General features: G+C 42.0%; 2 protein-coding genes across 3 annotated transcripts; both read left to right on the forward strand.

Annotated features, from left to right (window-relative positions):
* Positions 1–1550: 1550 nt before the first annotated feature.
* ska3 (spindle and kinetochore associated complex subunit 3) lies at positions 1551–14210 on the forward strand. 2 transcript variants are annotated; one of them, XM_085764663.1, is made up of 11 exons: positions 1551–1857; positions 2014–2078; positions 3505–3676; positions 4852–5293; positions 6377–6438; positions 7687–7895; positions 9332–9541; positions 10956–11147; positions 12185–12252; positions 12439–12566; positions 13888–14210. In XM_085764663.1, exons 1-11 carry the CDS (start codon positions 1722–1724, stop codon positions 14040–14042), a joined length of 1839 nt encoding a protein of 612 aa, XP_085620789.1. In that variant the 5' UTR covers positions 1551–1721; the 3' UTR covers positions 14043–14210. The 2 variants fall into 2 exon arrangements, with proteins under 2 accessions (XP_085620789.1, XP_085620790.1); XM_085764664.1 differs by having other exon boundaries at positions 2017–2078; positions 13888–14209.
* A 1463-nt stretch (positions 14211–15673) lies between these two features.
* Positions 15674–19056, forward strand: LOC146965392 (uncharacterized). The gene is made up of 2 exons (XM_085764919.1): positions 15674–15851; positions 17671–19056. Exons 1-2 carry the CDS (start codon positions 15674–15676, stop codon positions 19038–19040), a joined length of 1548 nt encoding a protein of 515 aa, XP_085621045.1. The 3' UTR covers positions 19041–19056.
* Positions 19057–20710: the final 1654 nt, after the last annotated feature.

The raw sequence follows: 20710 nt of genomic DNA on the forward strand, positions 1-20710 counted from the left end.
TGTTAGTTATTCCTCTATCATTCAGTTCATTCAGTTCTGACTGTCAGACTGGGGGCGCGAATGAGACGATTTGGCCTCCGAGCACACGAAGAATAAGAAGAAGGGGAATTTAACCCCAGTTTAATTTATGCAGGAAAAATGTTTTGTTTGGCTACACTGAATATGATAAAAAACGAAATTCTCAGTTTTATATGATTAATTTGATAATTATTTTATCCAAATTTTATGTAGCCTACATAAGTCTACATTTTCTGGTAAGAAGCCAAACTTCTTGGAACTGTCTGCATATGTTGGTCAATATATCTCCTCCCTCTGTGATTGTGAGAATAAAAAAAGCTGTTAAAACGTATGATCTTTGTAAGCTTTACAAAATATTTATTTAAAGCAGAAGTAAGTGATATATTTGTGTTAATATAAGTCTTAAATAGTTATATCTTCCGACAGCAATCACTTACATAGAGTGTTTGGTCTGAAACACGGGTCTGTCAGTCCCTCTGCATTTATCGTATCCTACAGTTTTTATCCAATGAGGAGAGAGAACGGCATGCAGGGCTGTGTGTGCAGCCAAGGAACGCCGTGAATGTGGCGACGTAGGGACGAGGACTATTATGGTGCGTTCAAGGAAACTCGTATTTTTCCGACCGTGAAGTCGTACCAGTTCGATCTGGTACGAGTTCACGGGTCAGAAGTTACGAGTGGCCATTATAGTGACTTTCACCGGTAAAACAGGTCGGAAAAACACAAGTGGAACGCTACAAAGTCGTAAGTTGTGACTTGAAGCTGTAATTTACGATTTCAAAAGCCTGCCTGGAACGCAGCATTAGCGAAAACGACCGGACCACTTACTTCTGCTTTAAGTTTATGTTTTTTCTGTCTTGCTGTCATCCCCTGGCGTATTTATGATGGTTTGGTTGTGTATTAAAGCAGAAGTAAGTGGTCCGGTCGTTTTCGCTAATGCTGCGTTCCAGGCAGGCTTTTGAAATCGTAAATTACAGCTTCAAGTCACAACTTACGACTTTGTAGCGTTTCAGGCAACCCACTTGTGTTTTTCCGACCTGTTTTACCGGTGAAAGTCACTATAACGGCCACTCGTAACTTCCGACCGGTGAACTCGTACCAGATCGAACTGATACCACTTCACGGTCGGAAAAATACGAGTTTCCTTGAACGCACCATAACAGTCCTCGTCGCTACGTCACCACATTCACGGCGTCCCTTGGCTGCACACACAGCCCTGCATGCCGTTCTCTCTCCTCATTGGATATAAACTGTAGGATACGATAAATGTTTTCTCCTGGGCTCAGAGCAGAGCAGAGTGACTGACAGACCCGTGTTTCAGTCCAAACACTCTATGTAAGTGATTGCTGTCGGAAGATATAACTATTTAAGACTTATATTAACACAAATATATCACTTACTTCTGCTTTAAGACTTATATTAACACAAATATATCACTTACTTCTGCTTTAATGTTGTATACACTGTCCTGTGTATATTCTTGTTGTCAATAAAGTTGTTTGAAAAAAAAAGAAAAGAAGAAGGGGGCGGGACTTCCGAGTGAAGCCGGAAAAAGCCGAGGCGCCAAAATCGAAAAGTTGTTGTTGTCACCGTCAGAGAGAGGGGAGAAGAAACAGTAAAAACCGACCAACGGCTCGTCGGAGGCCGTTTAATTACACGAGTAACTAATTATCCGTGTACTTTAGACTCTGAACTGGGGGGAAATGGACACGACGACCCGGTTCTTCTCGAAGCTGAGGAAGCTGGCGGGGACGTTGGAGTCGGAAACGGCCAAACTGCAGCACTCGTTTGAAAACCGTAAAAACAACGACGACGACGACGGTGACGGTGACAGCAGCGGTGAGTAAAGTAACACACCGAGAAACAGTGCTAAGCTAAGTAAAAAATAAATAAATAAAAAATCAGCAAGGTAACTAAACCAAAGACGGTTTATGAAATAAATAAATAGAGTATCTTTGACTAAACCATGACTTGACGAGTTGTTTCTTACTCCAGCAGAAGCCACAGCTAAAGCGATGAGGGCCTACCATGAACTGAACTGTGAGGTCGGGACCCTGAAGGTACCATGATGATTTTGTTTTGTTTTTGTTTTGTTTTGCTTTATTTAAGTTAGATCCCCATTAGCTTTTGCCACGCAGCTGGGGTCTTTTCATCATAATAAAACCCAAATACAAACCATTAACACACAACACATTAATACATAAAAACAAAAATACATACAGAAACACATATTTAATACATACACATACAGAACAAAACATCCAAGACAAACACTTAACATATGTTACCCGCTCCTACATTGAATCACTACACAACAAGGATACCAGGACCCAATTTACAATATAGGCTACTAATGGTCAACATTGCGATCAAAATAATAATCTCTTAGTTTCATTTTAAAACTAACCATGTTTCTTTGTTGTATAACATAATTCGGAATGATGATGATGATGATGATAATGTTGTTGATGAGGTGGAAACTGTCGACAACAACACAGTTAGATTACATACACCAAATGTCAATCAATCAGACTGTATTTAAAGAGCACTTTTCATACAAATAAAATGTAGCATAAAGTTCTTTACACCATAAAAGCAAACAAAACAAAAATCAAAAGCCACACAACTGCACATTCACATAGTAACACATGCATAGGTGCAACTGAAATAATAAATAACAACAAAATATAACACTGTTTAGTTTATTAAAGTCACTAATGCCGTTTGGTTTATAACAGTGGTGGGAAAAGGTACTTGTCAACGTACAAATTGGGATTCTGTATTGTACTGAATCAGGGTATCCGCGGGGTCTTAAAAAGTATTAAAAGGTGATAAATCAATTTTGGGAAAATTAAGACCCTTAAAAAGTATTAAAAAGTCTTTTCACGACTTTATAAAGTCTTAAATTTTGAAGGTATTTTTTTCTGAATTAGCTGTCCAAGAGTTTGAGTCCTAAAAAACATTGTAAAAGTGTGCGAATTTATTTATTTTATTAAAAAACAAAGATGAACCGGTACATAATAAAGAAAAGAAGATTGTTTTTTTAGTTTTTTGAGAGTGGAGCAATGTTTTTTTTATTTTTTTTTATACACTTTGCCTTTTATTTATTATCCCAGCCTATTTTGAATTCTGTTGTATCATAGTGGTCTATATAGTCTTTATCACAAACTAAAACTGTTAAGTTAAAAGTGTCACTGAGGTAAATGGTTACAGCTTGAAGTGGCGGTGAGGTGTTGAAAAATATTGAAAAGGTCTTGAAAAAGTCTTAAAAGGGTTTTAAAATTAACTTCAAGATTCCTGTATAAACCCTGTGAATGTAAACGTAAAAGTACTGCTAATACAATGAGATGATTGTTGTAACTGCATTGTACATTATTATAAATAACATTATTAGGTATGAATGCTGTTGGTGCACATAAGTAAACGTTGTGGGTCTTTATGAAAGGAGTTTTATTAATGAACTGCGGTTGGTCTGTGGTCATACAGGGGCAGATCCAGGGTCAGTTGGCCCACCAGAGAGCACAGGAGAACGAGGTGAGCACCTTCATCACGGCCTGCAGAGTGATGGAGCAGAAGGTGACGAAAGACATCCAGGTACTGAGAGGTCACTGGGAGAAATACGGATACAAAGCTCCCAAAGACGGCCAGAGAGCAGCCGGTGAGTGACCAGTCCGCTACACCAGTGGAGGTTTATGAAAGTGTTCAGAGAACCTCAACATCATGTAACAGTCTAGCAATTAAAGGGATACTTCACCCAAAATTGATAATTCACCAATTTTCTACTCACCGTCATGCCAAGGAATGGTTTGGAGAACTTTGGGAGTCATCAAAACGCTTTTAAATACCTCTATACTACTGCTACTACTACAACAACAAGGCTAAAAACAACTTTTTCATGTGGCGGCTTCAGGACACTTGGGTCAGTACAGACGAGCAGTATGGAGGCATCTGGATGTTTCATAGTGTGTGTTTTGAACGATTCAAAAGTGAACTCTATCCGCCGCCATTATATGAAAATCCATTCCCTGGAACTCCAAAAGCATTTTGATGACTCTGAAAGTTCTCCAAACCCTTCCCTGGCATGACGGTGAGTAGAAAATTGGTGAATTATCGATTCTGGGTGAAGTATCCCTTTAATGCAGACAATAAAATCAGTTTGTGATAATATTTTCTGGCAAACTGACCAAGTCTCCTTCTTCTAGCCACTGGATATGTTTGTGATTATACTAAAGGTACTTTATTAGTCACATATACAGCTAGTACAGTGAAATTCTCTCATTTGGGAATAAAGTGAGGGAGAAGTGAGACTTTTAATAGTAATGACATAATTTAATGTTTGACATTTAATCATATAATGTATTAAAAAAGCTTTTGCAAAAAGTTTTGGGCTCAGATTTGGTAGTGTTGCTGTTTTTAGATGTGAGGTTCTATATTGGTCTGTCCTGTACTGAACCTTATGATCTCAGATCTTATATATTAATAGAAACAAAGAACAGAACATAATTTTTGAACATGGGTGGTGTGAAAGTTGGTCTTAATACCTTTTACCCTGAAATGGGATTGTGCTTTTTTTTTAAATAAATTTTTCCTTTTTTGTGTTTTTGTCCTCTTTCTGTTTTGTTTTACCACGATTGCATATATTTGATTACATAACTATGAATTTGTAATTACGATTTTGATTTTATAAATATGTATGAATGATCTCAGATCTTAGTTAAACCAGGTCTGCAGCAGGTTTAAGTAAAAACTAGTGACGGAGCAACAGCCACATTTCACCACAGGAAACAAAAAGTACTTAAAATGTCTTTTTTATTTTGACTTTCTTCTCTGCAGACGACAAGCGTCAGGAGTCGGAGGCTGAGGATCAAGTAGCTGATGAGAACGAGTCAGGAGAGGGAGGAGAAGAAGAAGAGAGGGGAGGCCAGGAGGAGGCCGGGGATGCTCACTTTTCTTCACCCGCTAAAATCGGACCGCCGCCCGTCACTGACGTGCTGCGAACCCCACAGCTGTCCGACTTCGGTCTGTCTGAGATCCAGATCAAGAGAGCTGTGGCCGGGGCCAAGTGGCCTGAAGCGCCCCCCATGCCTGAGATCAGCCTCCCTCACCCCTCACTCGATACGCCCATGCCCATCACCCCTAAGTGCGCCCTGAGGATGGACGACGACGAGCTGCAGACGCCCCAGATGAACGACTTTGGCATCTCGGAGGACACCATGTTCCTGAACAACGACTTCACCATGGATCTCTTCAGGAAGAACGTCCAGAAGCCCCAAAGGTAGAATTTACAGTTTTTCTCGATTGCTAAGACACATTTCTCGAAAGCTTCTCTCCTTTTCTCTAAACTGTGAACACAAACCCCAATTTTCAAGCTACATTCACAAAACCTCAGACTCTTCTTGCAAAACCAAACTTTCACCTCAAAACAGTTCAATCTGTGCTCCAAACTGAACTATGTTGTCAAATCGTGCCCCGAGTCAATCAAAATTAAAAACACTGCTGAGCAGCCACTAAACACTACATAGAAAAATAGAAAACACAACGCTCAGCACATGAAGCTGTAGAAATAAATGTTTATCGTCCACTGTAGCTAAATGCATGTTGCAAAAACAAAAAACCTGTGCATTTACACTGTAGCACTTCTCTCCTTACCTTTCTTTCACCCTCCTCCCTCCCTCCCCACATCCATTTCATCCCCTTCTTCTTTTTTCTTCCCAGTTCATCCCTCCCTCCCTCATCCTCTCTTCCTTCACCCTGTTGTCTCTCATCTTCTCCTCTTCCTCTCCTCCTCCTCTCCCTCCATAAATGCATGATGTTGCAAAACAGAAAACCTGTGCATTTAGCACTTGTACATAGTACTGTAAAAAAAACAAAAAAAACCGGAAAAAATAAAGTACAAAAATATAGAAATGAGAAGTGCATTACTCAGCCACAGCATCATTTCTCTGTACTGGATCAGGCCACAGGACTTCATCCTGAACTGGCTCATATAGTATGTTCCCTCACATCATTGGACACAACTGTGATCAATTTTGAGTTGTTGTGTTCAACCGGTGAAACTTGTGCTTTAGTTGTGTTTGACTTTTGCCACCTGTGCTCAGCATTATGCAACACAGGTGCATCACAATGAAAATGTGTTGGTAAGTTGAGTCTAAACAGGTGAAAAGTGCTGATGGTTTTGCCAAAAGAGACTGATTCAATCAGTGGGTTCGAGCAACTGAGAATTTGGTTCAGACAATAGGGTTTAGTGTTTTAATCACACGGTTACAAAGTGTTTATGATCTTTACTGACCTCTGATGGAAACACGAAGGAATTATTTACTGTTTATTGTTGCTTCATGAGTGTCCTTTGTTTCATCAGAGCGTCAGAAGACGAACCTGCAGCACCAGTCGACTCTCTGAAGGACAGTTTGCAGACAAAAAGTATGAAACTACATTTATTACCTCTGGGCAACAATTTAATCGAAGGCATCTGGACTAGTCCTCACTCGTCAGACATTTATTTACATTTATTACCATATTTACCTTTACTTCTGATTGTCCTGTTGTATTTACTTTTCCTTTTTCTGAATGATGAATGAGAATTTTTTTTTTTTTTTAGATTTATTTTGCAAAGGTAAAAATACACAAGTACAGGGTTCCTACACAAAGTATGGAATTTGATTTTATTCATTTCCAGGTCTGTTAAAGTATGGAAAATGGAAACTATTGTATGGAAATATGGATTTGGTCTTATCTGAAGTTATTTGGGTTAATTATTTTGAATGCGCTATTGTGCCTAGCTGCAATCTCCTGGAAATGATTTGGTGACATAATGACAGAATAATGAAAACAAATGAATAATTGCATGATGTATTTACATGATACACATCTATTTATTCAAATGTCACATTTTTTTTACAGAGAAGTCTGGAAAAAGTATGGAATTTTGAAGTTTTAAATGTGAAGGAACCCTGCAAGTAAAAGGAACAATTTGATAATTTACAGTGCTGGAAGTGGCGAAAACTCAAAGAGCTCATTACATGCCTCCACCTATAGTGCACAATAAAATATTACGTCAAACAAAAAAGAAAACAGAACATACAAATTAACAATTAAAGCAGAAGTAAGCAATCCGGTCGTTTTTCTGACTTCTTGTCAGCCGATGGAGTTAGCAGCCCCCGCCCTCGTCATGGATCTATTGGTCCTCGTCCCTACGTCACCATATTCACGCGCATCCCTTGGCTGCACACACAGAGAGGACTGCCCCTTTATGCTGTTCTCTCTCCTCATTGGATAAAGGTTGTAGGATACAAGGAAAGTTTTCTCCTGGGCTCAGAGCAGAGCAGAGTGACTGACAGACCCGTGTTTCAGACCAAACACTCTATAGAAGTGATTGCTGTCGGAAGATACAACTATTTAAGACTTAGATTAACACAAACATTCTGCTTACTTCTGCTTTAACAATCAGAAATGATGATAATAATACAAGAAAAATCATCATAGGGAAATTAGACAAAGAGTTATATGAATAACAATAAAAAGAAACAAAAAAACCCAAAATGTCCCTATTATAAATGATTGTGTTGAATTTGTTAAACTTAATAGGACTAAATCCTTCCTTCTTACATGAAAATAATAGAAAGCACTGAAATTAAAGATGTTTTGTTGTTTACTCTCTTTAAATCGCAGGGCTATCAGCAGAGGACCTGGAGTCCCCTGAGCCCCCCGTGTTTTGCACCCCGGGGTTCAAGATCAAAAAGACGAACAGCCACTGCACCCCGGCTGCACAGAGCAGTGACGACCCAGAATCCCCCGATCGCCCCGGAAACCTGGCCGTCACGCCCGAGGTGCCGGCGTTTAAGACCCCGTACATGAACCGACTGGTCAGCGCGAAGAAGGTACAAAGATCCAGATCATGTCTGATGTTTTCATATAATGCTCAGACGGAAACCCTTGCTGCTCCGACAGTAGATTTGTTGCAGGTGTGCTTTGACCTTAATCGACCTCGACTTGTGTGGTGCGGTGCAGCCCCAATGCCGTCTGTTTCCTGTTGATGTTCTGTTTGTCGTTCAACTGCACCGGTGAAAGTGCTACTGCCAAAAAACAAGAAAAATAGTGCAGAGAAAAAAAGATGGGAAATCCTCGCAATAACAAAAACTTGGGATGAAGTTTCAATATAGTTTATTGTGTTGTATGTTTGTTGATGGGTTTTTATGTTACTGCCACCTGATTGTTGTCTTTTTTTCTTTTTTAAAATGAAAAAAAAGAAAGAAAAGAAATTAACGAGAAAGGGGGGTTAAAGCGAAATTCCGGCGTAAGTGTAAACCATGGTCAAACACACCGTAACACCGAGTTAGACCCCCCCTCGAGAGATCAATTTGCCCGACCGCTACATTCACGAGATCCACCAACTTCAGCAAATACCACAATATCGCCACACACGGCGCTGTCCGGATCCACTGTCTGACCGCAACCAAAACGCCACCATTTGCCCAAAATAATGCTCAGAACTGCACCAAATGTCATCAATAGTACACACAGGGTCCCAGCACGTAGTACGAGTTGTCAAACATCTGCTAGCTTTGCCTGTTTTCTTTAGCAAGGAGATGCAACTCAACTCACCTACTTCTCCTCCTGGAGCGGCTCAGGAAGCCCTGACGAGTCGATCACCGAGTGCACCGGAGTTCCGCAGCTCAATCAACAATTACCTCATGGAAATACAATCAGAGTTTTTTTTTTTTTATCTTGCATATCACTTTATAACTATTATTATCGAGTGCTGGCCACGATATAGGCGCAAATGAGCATTTTTAAGAGCTGCGGAACTCCGGTGCACTCGGTGATCGACTCGTCAGGGCTTCCTCACCAACGAGCGGCTCCAGGAGGAGAAGTAGGTGAGTTGAGTTGCATCTCCTTGCTAAAGAAAACAGGCAAAGCTAGCAGATGTTTGACAACTCGTACTACGTGCTGGGACCCTGTGTGTACTATTGATGACATTTGGTGCAGTTCTGAGCATTATTTTGGGCAAATGGTGGCGTTTTGGTTGCGGTCAGACAGTGGATCCGGAGAGCGCCGTGTGTGGCGATATTGCGGTATTTGCTGAAGTTGGTGGATCTCGTGAATGTAGCGGTCCGGCAAATTGATCTCTCGAGGGGGGGTCTAACTCGGTGTTACGGTGTGTTTGACCATGGTTTACACTTACGCCGGAATTTCGCTTTAATAAAAAAGTGGGGTTAATAAAAAAAAAAACTTAAAAAAGATCCAGATCCAGATGTGCATTCATTTCACACTGACTGAACACGTGAGTTTGAGCCTCTTGCTTGTGTGTTGGCAGAGCGCTCAGCCGCCGCAGCCGATCGCCATGCAGGCGGACGATGACGACGGCTACGCCTTCCTCCTCCCGACGCCTCCTCGTAACGGAGCAGCCAGCTCCAAACGGCCCTGGGAGTACAACGTGCCGGAGATCTCGGTGCTGGGTGCGGAGGACAAGCAGATGCCGGAGATGCCAAACCTGGAGTCTGATCTGGGAAACTCTCTACGAAGTGTAAGTTTTTATATCAATCAATCAATCAATCACATTTTTAGCCTGACAAGCCAGACTATATCATTAAAATGTCTAGTCTGGCAACAACCGGTAGACCTTGGCTGCGTTCCAAAAGCGTGTTGAGTCGCCCCTTGAGGGCTGAGTGATCGAGTCAACATCGATGGTCACTCCAGAGCTGTATATCACCCACAATGCATTGCAGTGGTGCACGAAAAATACGTCCATGCGGTGGCGATAATGAACCTCAAGCACCAGTTGTGTGTTTACCACCAAAGAAGAAAATAAATGAAAGGGGTCAGTAAATATTCAATTCAATAAACTAGTTTAGCAGTGACATGTCAGAACAAACTATTTACAAGTGGTCGGCTAGTAGAGATATATAACAGGCAAACTTATTTGTCACAAAAAAAACGTGTCTAAAGAGCCTTTTTAATCTGACGTTTCATATTCACATAGTTGCTGTGCCTGTGTTGATGTGTAGTTTAATAAGGAATTTTAATCAGGACTGGTCTGATGAAGCAGAGCTCATCATCAGTGACAGACAGAGAGAAAGAGTCGTATATATTGATATTATAGAGTATTGAATTTTCACCGTAAACCGGCCAACCGCCGGTTTGATTGAAAAAAACAAACTATAACATAAGAGGTAAAAAAAAAACAGAATTAATGAGGGAGATAACAATAAAACAGGGTTCCTACGCAAGTATGGAAAAGTAAGGAAATTTGATTTTATACATTTCCAGATCTGGAAAAGTATGGAAAATGGAAACTATTGTATGGAAATATATTTATCTTAATACCTATCTGGGTTTGGTCTTATCTGAAATTATTTGGGTTGAAATGAAAACAAACGATTAATTGCATAATTTATTTACGTGATACACATGTATTTACTCAAATGTCAAAAATTATTTGAATTTTTTTTTTTTTACCGAAAAGTCTGGAAATTAGGGTCTGGAAAAATTGTGGAATTTTGAAATTTCAAATGTGTAGGAACCCTGATAAAAGGAATAAAAACGAACACAGCAGTAATAAATGAAAGAGACAAGATCAAGAATAAACTATAAGAACAATCAATCAGTGAAAACAATAAAATACAACAAATACAGACCAAAGTAATAAATAAGGTAACTATAAACCATAGGGTTTCAGTTTACTTTTAAAAATCTCGATGTTTCCAGATCTTCTCTTAGCCCAATTCAAAATATAAAAAATATACCCTGTAAATAATAAACAACATATAGTTAATATGTACATGCCATGAAATCATGATTGTAAATGCACATGGAAGGAGATTTTTTTACATAAAAAAATATCTGAAAGTGTCATTTTATCACAAAAGATGAGAGGAAAGATAATTTTGAGCCTCTTTGTTTAATGTTTGTCTTTACCTGTCTTGTGTTTTACCTAACAGAGAAGTGCAAAACACCAAAAGAAGACGAGCGAGCGTGAGGAAGTGACCAAGGAGCTCCCTGTCAACAGTCTGAATCTGGACAGTCCCACCCAGGACTTCAGCGTGGGCGCAGCCTGTGTCAGGATGGACTACCAGGAGCCCAGCACCCCCGAGATGCCCGACCTCAGCTCTGTGACACAGGAAATCTGTAAAGTGAGTTGTTGAGCACTTTAAGTCTCTTTTAAAAACTCATCTCTTTTCTTTGGCGTTTTAGTTAGGTTTTCATTTTTGTTTTATTGCATGTTTTACTGTAGCTACATTATCTGTATCCCATTTAGTTTTATTGTTACTAGTTTTGCTTGTGTGTTTTATTGTACAGCACTTTGGACAACTTGGGTTGTTTTTTAAAGGGATAGTTCGCCCAAAATTCTAATTTCACTCATTATCTCCTCCCCCTCATGTGGACTAAGGGCTGGGAGAAGTTTCAGAGTCCTCCGTGGCTTCTCTGAGTTACAGCGGGGCTCCGTGCAGCACTGCATGTCCATATGACGGTTGCGAACGGAGCTCACTTTTCTTCGTCCAAAAAGACACACCAAAAAACATCCAAATACCTCCATGCTGCTCGTCTGTAATGTCCCTCTTGTATTGAAGCCCCAACATGAGAAATTGTTCCGAAAAAAATTAAATAAGTCTATCTACTAAGCTTGTTTGTAGCAGAAGCTCCCAGCACTGCTCTTCCTGGTCCGTCCAAATCTGGCGCGAGTTGCACTGACACCCAGTTCACGGCTCCGCAAATCGTGCGAGATTCCGGCAGAGCAACACTGGGAGCTTCCGCTACAAACAAGCTTAAAACATAGACTTATTTAATTTTTTTCGGAACAATTTCTCATGTTGGGGCTTCAATACAAGAGCGACATTACAGACTATGGAGGTATTTGGATGTTTTTTGGTGTGTCTTTTTGGACGAAGAAAAGTGAGCTCCGTTCGCAACCGTCATGTGGACATGCACTGCTGCGCCGAGCCCCCCTGTAACTTCTCTAAGTTACAGGGGGGCTGAAATTTGAATTTTGGGTGAACTATCCCTTTAAATGTGTTATATAAATATGTATTGTATTGTTGATTCTCTTTAATAGCAGGTCTTACACTCACTAAAAAGAGAGACCACAGCTGTAGAGTTTGTTTTAGCTGACAACAAAACCTTTATGTTCCTTTGCCAATGTTATTTCCTTTTTTGGTAACTTATGTTTCAGACTCAGTTGAAGAAGCTTGAAGCGGCCATTGTGCTCAAAAAGGTTAGACCGGAAAAACATAGAAACAGGTAAAGTACTCTGAGGGATGTTGTATTGTCTATTTCCAATATTTAGGAGTATTCATGTGTGTATTCTTGTATATCTTCTCTGCCTCCCTCCATCATTTTACTGTGATTATGCTGTCCTGGTATCAAGCCCATTGCAGTTTTGAAACTCTTTAAAATGTTTGATAGTACCATGTCTTCCCCCCACAGCTCTGTGAGTGTCCCTGTGGTGTCGGAGAGCGAGTTTCAGAGTTTACCCAGCTACCTGAGACAGATGAACCTGCACAACCTCAACCAGGTCGTCCACAACATCAACAAGTTCTCAGCAGAGTTTGAAGGTCAGTGAGAGAAATTAATCAAAAAATATATATATCATGATCTACAGCAGGGAAAATAAGTATTGAACGTGTCAACATTTTACTCAGAAAATATATTTCCAATAGAGCCACTGACATGAAATGTTCACCAGATGTCGGCAACAACCCGAGTAATGCACACATACAAAGAAATCCAAACATTTCTGTCCATAAATTAAGAAATGTGTAATAAAGTGAAATGACACAGGGAGTAAGTATTGAACACATGAAGAAAAGGAGGAGGTGCAGAAAGGAATGGAAAGCCAAGAAAGCAGCTGGAGTCTGTCAGTATTTAGAAAGTAATCCTGTCCCCTGCTAGTACAAAGTAACATCAGCTGGTTTAGTCCAAACTGACGCAGATGAAAAGGTTTCTCATCATGATGGGTAAAAGGCAAAGAGCTTCAGAAACTTATGTTGCAGAACATGCTGATGGCGTCGGTTACAGACGAGTCTGAATGCACCGTTTTATCCGTTAGTGCCGTTAATCCAGAAGTGAAAAGAACAACATTTCACCATAAACTGGCCACGACCTGGAGCTTCTCACAAGATTTCTGACAGAGTCAAAAGAAAACTAAGAAGAGTCGTCCAAGAGCCAAGGAGCCCTGACAGAGAGCTTTAGACAGACCTGGAATCAGCAGATACAGTTATTAAAAAAAACCAAAAAACTATGAGTAATGCACTCAACCGCGATGGCGTCTATGAATACTCACCATGCAAGACTATTGACGCGTTCAATACTTATTTTCCCTGCTGTAAATATCGTGTTTCAGTGCATAATTTTGCCCTTTCTTGAGCGGTGTTGTGTGATTTGTTAAAGGGATAGTTCACCCTAGAATGATATTTCGCTCATTATCTACTCACCCTCATGTTGACTAAGGGCTGGAAGAAGTTTCAGATTCCTCCGTGGCTTCTCTGAGTTACAGGGGGTCTCGGCATAGCAGTGCATGTCCATATAACGGTTGCAAAGGGACACCGGAGCTCTTCGTAAAAAAACACACACAAAAAAACATCCAAATACCTCCATGATGCTCGTATGTAATGTCCGTCTTGTGCTGAAGCCCCAAATTGCGTAATTGTCCCGAAAAAAATTAAATAAGTCAGCCAGCCCTTAGTCCACATGAGGGTGAGTAGATAATGAGCGAAATATCATTCTAGGGTGAACTATCCCTTTAAGCTATTCTTTTTTTTTTTTACATCAAACACTCAGTGTGCAGCTTCCACAGTGTGGAAAATCCTCATGTGGTACATTTTAACAGTTAGATCAGATCTGTAATCTGTTGGCGGTCTGTGGCGCCCTCTGCAGGAGAGAAGACGGAGTTTCAGATCGAGGAGCTGAGGAGGATCAGCAACGTAGGAGCCAAGACCCCCATATACCTGCTCTGTCTGACCGAGCTGAAGAGGCTGGAGCATGTGGGAAGAGCCAGAAACGCCTCCTACAAACTGATCACACACGCTTAACGGTTGCCTGGATACCTTACACATTGTTCAAACAGGAGGTGAAATCTAGTCTCATTATGACTTTGGAAAACCTGATGTCCATTGATAAAGCAGGCTCACTAACCTAAATTGTAAATAGACACAGTCAACTGAACGTCAATGATTTGATGGATATGAATATAAACTGAGTTGTATATAATAAATATTTCACTGCATGGAATTAACTGTTTAAAGCTGTTTAACTAATGATGAAAATGAAATAGCAGTATTAACTTGACTTGTACTTTCGACGAGCAGTATTAATTTAGACCAAAACAGACGACTGTAGTATAAAGATTTCCTTTATTGCATGGATCTATAAGAACTCTGTTCTTATTGTCAGTCAATCAAATGACTAAAAAAGAAATGCAAAGTGGTGACACAGTCATGCGAAACATCTTCAAGATCACTACAAAGAGGAAATGGAACGGAGACCGAACTATTGAAGGATTCAAAACAACTACAAAGAGATGTAAAATGACCACAAAAGGCATAAAGCCACAACAGTGACACACAAAATGTCCAAAAATTACAACAAAGAAATGCAAAATGATATTGATGAGGTACAAAGGGACGACAAAGAGATGCAAAACAGCAGACACAGACAACAAGTTTGGTTGTTATTCCTCACAGATGGTTCACGTTTTTAATTTTTCCCCATCATATTCACATGTATAGTCGATTGTTGGCGTTGTTGTAGCACCAGTTTTTTCCTTTATTGAAAAGGATTTGGACAATTGGATGTACAGAGAACATCAGGCAGGTGCTCCATATGTCATCGGAGAAAATAATACTAAATATATTATGCATATGGATATGAGTAGTACCAGGGCCTGGAAAATGGTTGACCAGTTTTCCAATCATGGAAAACACATGGAAAATGAGGAGGAAAAAAAGGTCAAATGTCCTGAAGAGCTTGAGTTGTCCTGGAAAATTATGTATCACATGGTGACATCAGCTACCAGAGCTCTGTTTGACTTTTTCAGACCTGGCTAAAAGGATTTCTTTCCCAGAGAGATTAATTCATAGATAAGTTAGAGCCACAGACTGCGCACCTTTAAATCAGACTTCTGGGGCTGAGAGAGGAATTAACATAGAAACAAACTGGTTAAATGTACAAAATAAGGTACAACTTTCAAAAAGCACACTTCTCCAAAGCATGAATGGGATGGGGGATGTAGTAGTAGTGTGTGGTGTAATAAAATGTCCAGGAGAAGTCTGATTTTAAGAAAAGAGTGGGAACCCTGAGGATTAATAATATTTAAAAAAAACAAGTAATAAAATATAAGTAAATAAATAAAATGGCATGGGATAAGAAGTTGTTGTATGTAGCACCGCGTGAGTGAGGATCCCATTTCAGTGACGTCGCCACCAGACGGTCCAATCAGAGCGCCGAATGCAAACGACCCTTAATGACGTTACTACCGTTTTTTTTTCCCTGCTTCTTTTTCTTTTTTCCCCTCCCACCCTCTCTCGTCGGTCGGTCGGTCGGTCCACCATTTTGGGAGTCAAAACCAAGCCAACAAATAGCAGCAGCAGCAGCAGCAGCAGCAGCAGCACGCACACCTCCGCGCTTTTCTCCGTGGCCTTTTTTTTTTTTTTTTTTTTTTACTATGGTTCACACATGTGTGGTGGCCGGTTGTAGGAACAGAAGGACACCGGGCACCAGCTTATCTTTCTACCGTTTCCCCCGAGACCCCGACAGGAAGCAGCGCTGGATAGCTGCTGTGAACAGAGAGGGCTGGGTGCCCAACGACGGCAGCCGGCTGTGTAGTACTCACTTCATCTCAGGTAGGAGTATATATGGATGGATGCATGCAGACAGGCAGGAACAACAACTCACTTCATCTCAGGTAGGAGTATATATGGATGCATGCAGACAGGAACAACAACTCACTTCATCTCAGGTACAGTAGCCCATGGAAGATGCATGCATGCAGACAGCAGCAACAACTCCGCTGCAGAAAGTGGCACAGGGTTTGTTAGTTTGTTTTGATCCGAGTGGTCACATTTAATAACGTTGCTGCTGCAAATCTACAGATATTAAATATGCATGAGTTGTATATGCAGTTATGCACAGTGGCGCCGTATAGGGAGGGGGGGGGGGGTTAGGACAATTCCGGGGGCCCCAAAACATTAATGATCGCTTTGTTTTTACTTGTTTTTGGCAGGAAAAGTTAAATATCCACATTGACTAAAAAGATAAACACTTGCTTAACTGTTTACATTAACAGAAATTTTGACCAAGGCAAGACAAGGCCATTTTATTTGTATAACCCATTTTTACAAAGAGTTTGTCTCAAAGGTACATTAGCATCAAAACAACATCCTCAACCCTTAGACCCTCACATCCACTGAGGAAAAAGAAATCCCTTTTAACAGGGGGGAAAAATATGCAATGCAATATGATTTGTTCATGTTCAATGTTCACCAGTGTAAAAAACAAAAAAGGCAATTGCACATGTGCAAATAGATTAAAAACTTACTTGCACTGCCTCAAATTCTAGTGTCCCCATTTAGGGGCAGACTGGAGCCCTGAAATATGCATATGTGGAGTTTAAATTTGATTAAAGTTTGGTGTGGTGTTAATTACAATTGATGAAGAAGTTGATGTCATTATTATCTACACTATCAAGTCAAGTTCATTATCTACTTTGCATTATCCAAGTTATAGAAACCAATTTGACATCCTAAAAAGACTTTTTCTCTAGAAATCTCAAAGGATTTGTGCAGTTAAGAAACTTTGATTTATTTAGGAAGACTAATACCAAACAAAATGCAGGACATCGACCCACATTTCTTGTGTTATTCTTGTTTTATTTCATTAGTGAAGTGTTCATAATCTACTAATCCACAGATTCAGTTCCCAATTAATTGATTCTTTGATTGGTTTTGTAATATGTCCATAAAATAACAAAAAATGCCTGGTATCAGCCCAGAATGATGTCATGTTTTGTCCAAATTACAAATATATTGAATTTACAACAAAGAAAATCATTAAATCTATACATTTGAAGACCATGAACCAGCGAATGTTGAGATTGACTGAATGAAAAAAAATTGGTGTCAATTGCTATTAGTTAAAATAAACTACCATGTATGAAGGAAACGACCAAAATTGCCTGTCTGTTTGTTCCTGTAATTTATTCAGTCCAATAACTACACATTGTTAAAAAGATAAGAAAAGAAAAGAAACGAAACTTAGTGCATTCGCTGGGAATGTCTTGACCCTGCTGTGATCATCTTTTTATCATGCTACTGCCTATTTCACCAATGCACTGTTCACATTTTGTTCATCCAATATTATACTTTTTAACTCTTTATATGTGTAGTTATAGATATGCAGCTAAATTGTCACAAACATTCACAAACACACACATAAGAAGCTTCATCAGTCAGATCCTGAACCTGGTCTTTTTGTTTTGGACAATGTACCAGCTCAGGCCGGGAGAAAAAAGAAAAAAAACATGGCCGCTTTCCCGCTACAATTTGCCCTCAACGTTTACTGACTAAACTAATCTGCTACTGGGGGGGGGCAGTGTCATAACCAGACTTCCTTCTGTTTTTAAGATTTGTCATCACCACCTCTTCTGTCTCTTTCCACTTGCAGGTAAACAGGTGAAGAATCCACGTTCGCCAGACTATGTTCCTTCTGTGTTCACGGCAGCTCCCTTGTCCCCAGAGATGAAGGAGCCCGGTGCCGTGGAGATCCTGGACAAGCAGGAGGCTCGAGTGGAGGCGGCCAACGCTCTGCTGTTCCTGCAGGGCCAGGGCCGGGCGGCGGCGGCGGCGGCGGCGGCGGCGGCGGGGGGGGCGCTGGGAGACCGCGGCCAGGAAGAGCAGCATCCAGAGGAGAGGGAGCCGGCGTTGGCGTTGGCGGCGGAGGAAAGCGCATCGTCGTCCATCAGCACCGACGACGACGACGATGAGGACGAAGACGAGGACGAAGACGAGTCTGTGAGCGACAGTAAGAAGGGGAAGTTGGCGGTGAACTTCCACGACGTCCTGAAGGCGCTGAGGAAGGAGAACCAGGCGCTCCGGGAGTCCGTGGAGAAGATGTCGCTCGCCGAGAACTCGCTGAGGAACGACGCGGAGAAGGTGAAGTTCTACACGGGTTTACCCAACTACTTCGTGCTGGAGACGGTCATGTGGCTGCTGGCGCCGCACATGGACGCCACCAAGAAGAACGTGAAGCTGTCCAAGTTCCAGCAGCTGCTGCTCACGCTCATGCGGCTGCGCCTCGACCTGCGCAACCAAGACCTGGCCTACCGCTTCGGCGTGAAGGTCGCCACGGTGACCAGGACGGTGCACCGCATGGTCAACATCATGTCCTCCACGCTGGTGCCCACCGCCGTCTTCTGGCCGTCGAGGGCCGAGCTGCGGAAGAACCTGCCGGCGGCCCTGCGCGCCTCGCACCCCGACTGCGCCGTCATCATAGACTGCTTCGCCGTGCCCTTTGAGGAGCCGGTTTCCCGGGGCAACCAGCAGCATCAGCAGCAGAGGGCGACGCACGCCGCGTCTCAGGCGACGGGGGCGAGCTGTAACGTGCTGAAGTATTTGATCGGCGTGGCCCCGCAGGGCGTGGTGACCTTCGTGTCCCGGGGCGTGCTGGGAAACGTGAGTGACAAGAGTCTGGCCGAGGGCTGCGGCTTCCTCTGCAAGCTGCTGCCGGGCGACGTCGTGTTGGCGAGTCGCAGCCTGGACATCGCCGAGTCGGTGGCCGCTCGCGGCGCCCTGTTGAAAATCGCCGGGAGCTCGGAGGGCTCGTCGTCGCCGCTGCCGACGGCCGCCTCCTCCTCTGAGACGCTGAGTGTGCGTTGGCATGTGGAGAGGGTGATCTCCATGGTGAAGCGGCGCTACGTGATGCTCAGCGGCCCCGTGGAGAGCCCCTTCACCTCCAACCTCTCCACCTTCGATAAGATTGTGCAAGTCGCCTGTGCCTTAAACAACCTGTGCATCTCTGCTGCTCCGCTCGAGTGACTCGCACACAGACGCCGCCGCCGCCTCGTGCTCCTCAAAGGGATAGTTCAACATTTTGGTAAAAAGGCCCATTGCCATAATCCCTATAGTCATAGCAGTAGGTTCGTTACCTTTAATTGTCGGTGCAAGCTGTTTTTAGAACGGCGGAGCAGAGCCGTGAGCTGCTCAGAGCTACGCTACAGAGGCTAATGGGATTTCTTGGTTTCCCTCATCAAACTCATCAAATACACAATCCAACAACTCCAAAACACTTTCGTGGACAAGTTGTGAGCTGCACATTCACCACGCTATGAGATAATAACAGAACATTACGAAACGGAGCTGTATTCGAGGTAAATACAGAGACTGCTTGCTGAAAAACTGTCCCTGAAGGCAACGCACATCAGCGGTTTTGCATGAATTTCCCTCTAAAACAACTCTGTGTGGTAACGTTGTGTTATTATCTCATAGCGTGGTGAATGTGCAGCTCACAACTTGTCCACCAGAGCGTTGTGGAGTTGTTGGATTGTGTATTTGATGAGTTTGATGAGGGAAACCAAGAAATCCCATGAGCCTCCGTAGCGTAGCTCTGAGCAGCTCACGGCTCTGCTCCGCCGTTCTAAAAACAGCTTGCACCGACAAATAAAGGTAACGAACCTACTGCTATGACTATAGGGATTATGGCAATGGGCTAATTTGCCAAAATGTTGAACTATCCCTTTAAACTAACGCTAGTTCGATTCCCTTTACTGCTTTGGACCTTATTCTACTCCATGTTCTTCCATGTTGCGTACACCCCCCCTGTGTTTGTTAACACTACAGAAAAAACCCCATTCATGTTTAATTCTCCCTTGATATGAATGCGAGTCCCTGTTATCTAGGCCAGTTTATACTGGGAATAGGAGCAACGAGCACGTCTCCCAAATCCAGAAACCACATAGCTGAGACGTGATGTCATTAAGTTATGCAACTCAACCGACAAAGAAATTGCAGTAAGTTTCTTTTGTGATTTTGAACTTTTGAATGACGGCCGTAAGATGAGTAAGATGTAACTTTTAAAAATGAGTTTGTAAACACTGAGGTATGTAAACTGGAGTCTGGGCGGTGCAGCCGGTGTTGACACACACTAAAGTCATGCAAGAGTCTGCAAGTTTCTTTTCTTTTCTTTTTATCCCCTCTCTCTCTCTCTCTTCCTTGACACCAAACAGAGCAGCTGATGTCGCTGCTTATTTTCTCCCTCTGTTGCAGAAAGAGGGTTTTGTTGGTTAAACCAGCTGTTCTGTCACTTTCCCTGCTTATAAATCAACGACGGTCCACGACGAAACACAACACCAAAAAAATACAACATGTTAAAACGACAACGTTAGCATGCTTCGTAGAGCTTCAGGGATAGAAACACGTCATGATTAATGAAGGTGTGTGTCTTTTTTTTTTTTGATGGATTCCTGTGTTGAAAATGAACTGTATTTCCAGCCAGTAGAGTTTGAACAATAGAGAACAATCACAGCGAGATGATGATGATGATGATGATGATGATGATGATGACGAGTCTGGTGTTAATTTATGTGCTGTGTTTCTCTGGCTTTGAACACGCAGCTCGTTTGGTTTGTGTGGGTTTTGGACAGAACTAACCTCCCCCGGTTTTGACCACACACACGTTGGAACGGCAGATGTCCTGTCAAACAGGAACT

This window comes from Trachurus japonicus, chromosome 21 (assembly GCF_045865225.1).
Source record: "Trachurus japonicus isolate A0001 chromosome 21, Traja_1.0".
Taxonomy (NCBI): Eukaryota; Metazoa; Chordata; class Actinopteri; order Carangiformes; family Carangidae; genus Trachurus; species Trachurus japonicus.

Bases quoted from the DNA above. Each gene is read 5' to 3' on its own strand.
- ska3 (XM_085764663.1), top strand. From the start codon at position 1,722: ATGGACACGACGACCCGGTTCTTCTCGAAGCTGAGGAAGCTGGCGGGG. The intron at 3,677-4,851 runs GTGAGTGACCAG...TCTTCTCTGCAG, and splicing joins AGACGGCCAGAGAGCAGCCG to ACGACAAGCGTCAGGAGTCG. The intron at 11,148-12,184 runs GTGAGTTGTTGA...CTTATGTTTCAG, and splicing joins TGACACAGGAAATCTGTAAA to ACTCAGTTGAAGAAGCTTGA.
- LOC146965392 (XM_085764919.1), top strand. From the start codon at position 15,674: ATGGTTCACACATGTGTGGTGGCCGGTTGTAGGAACAGAAGGACACCG. The intron at 15,852-17,670 runs GTAGGAGTATAT...TTCCACTTGCAG, and splicing joins TAGTACTCACTTCATCTCAG to GTAAACAGGTGAAGAATCCA.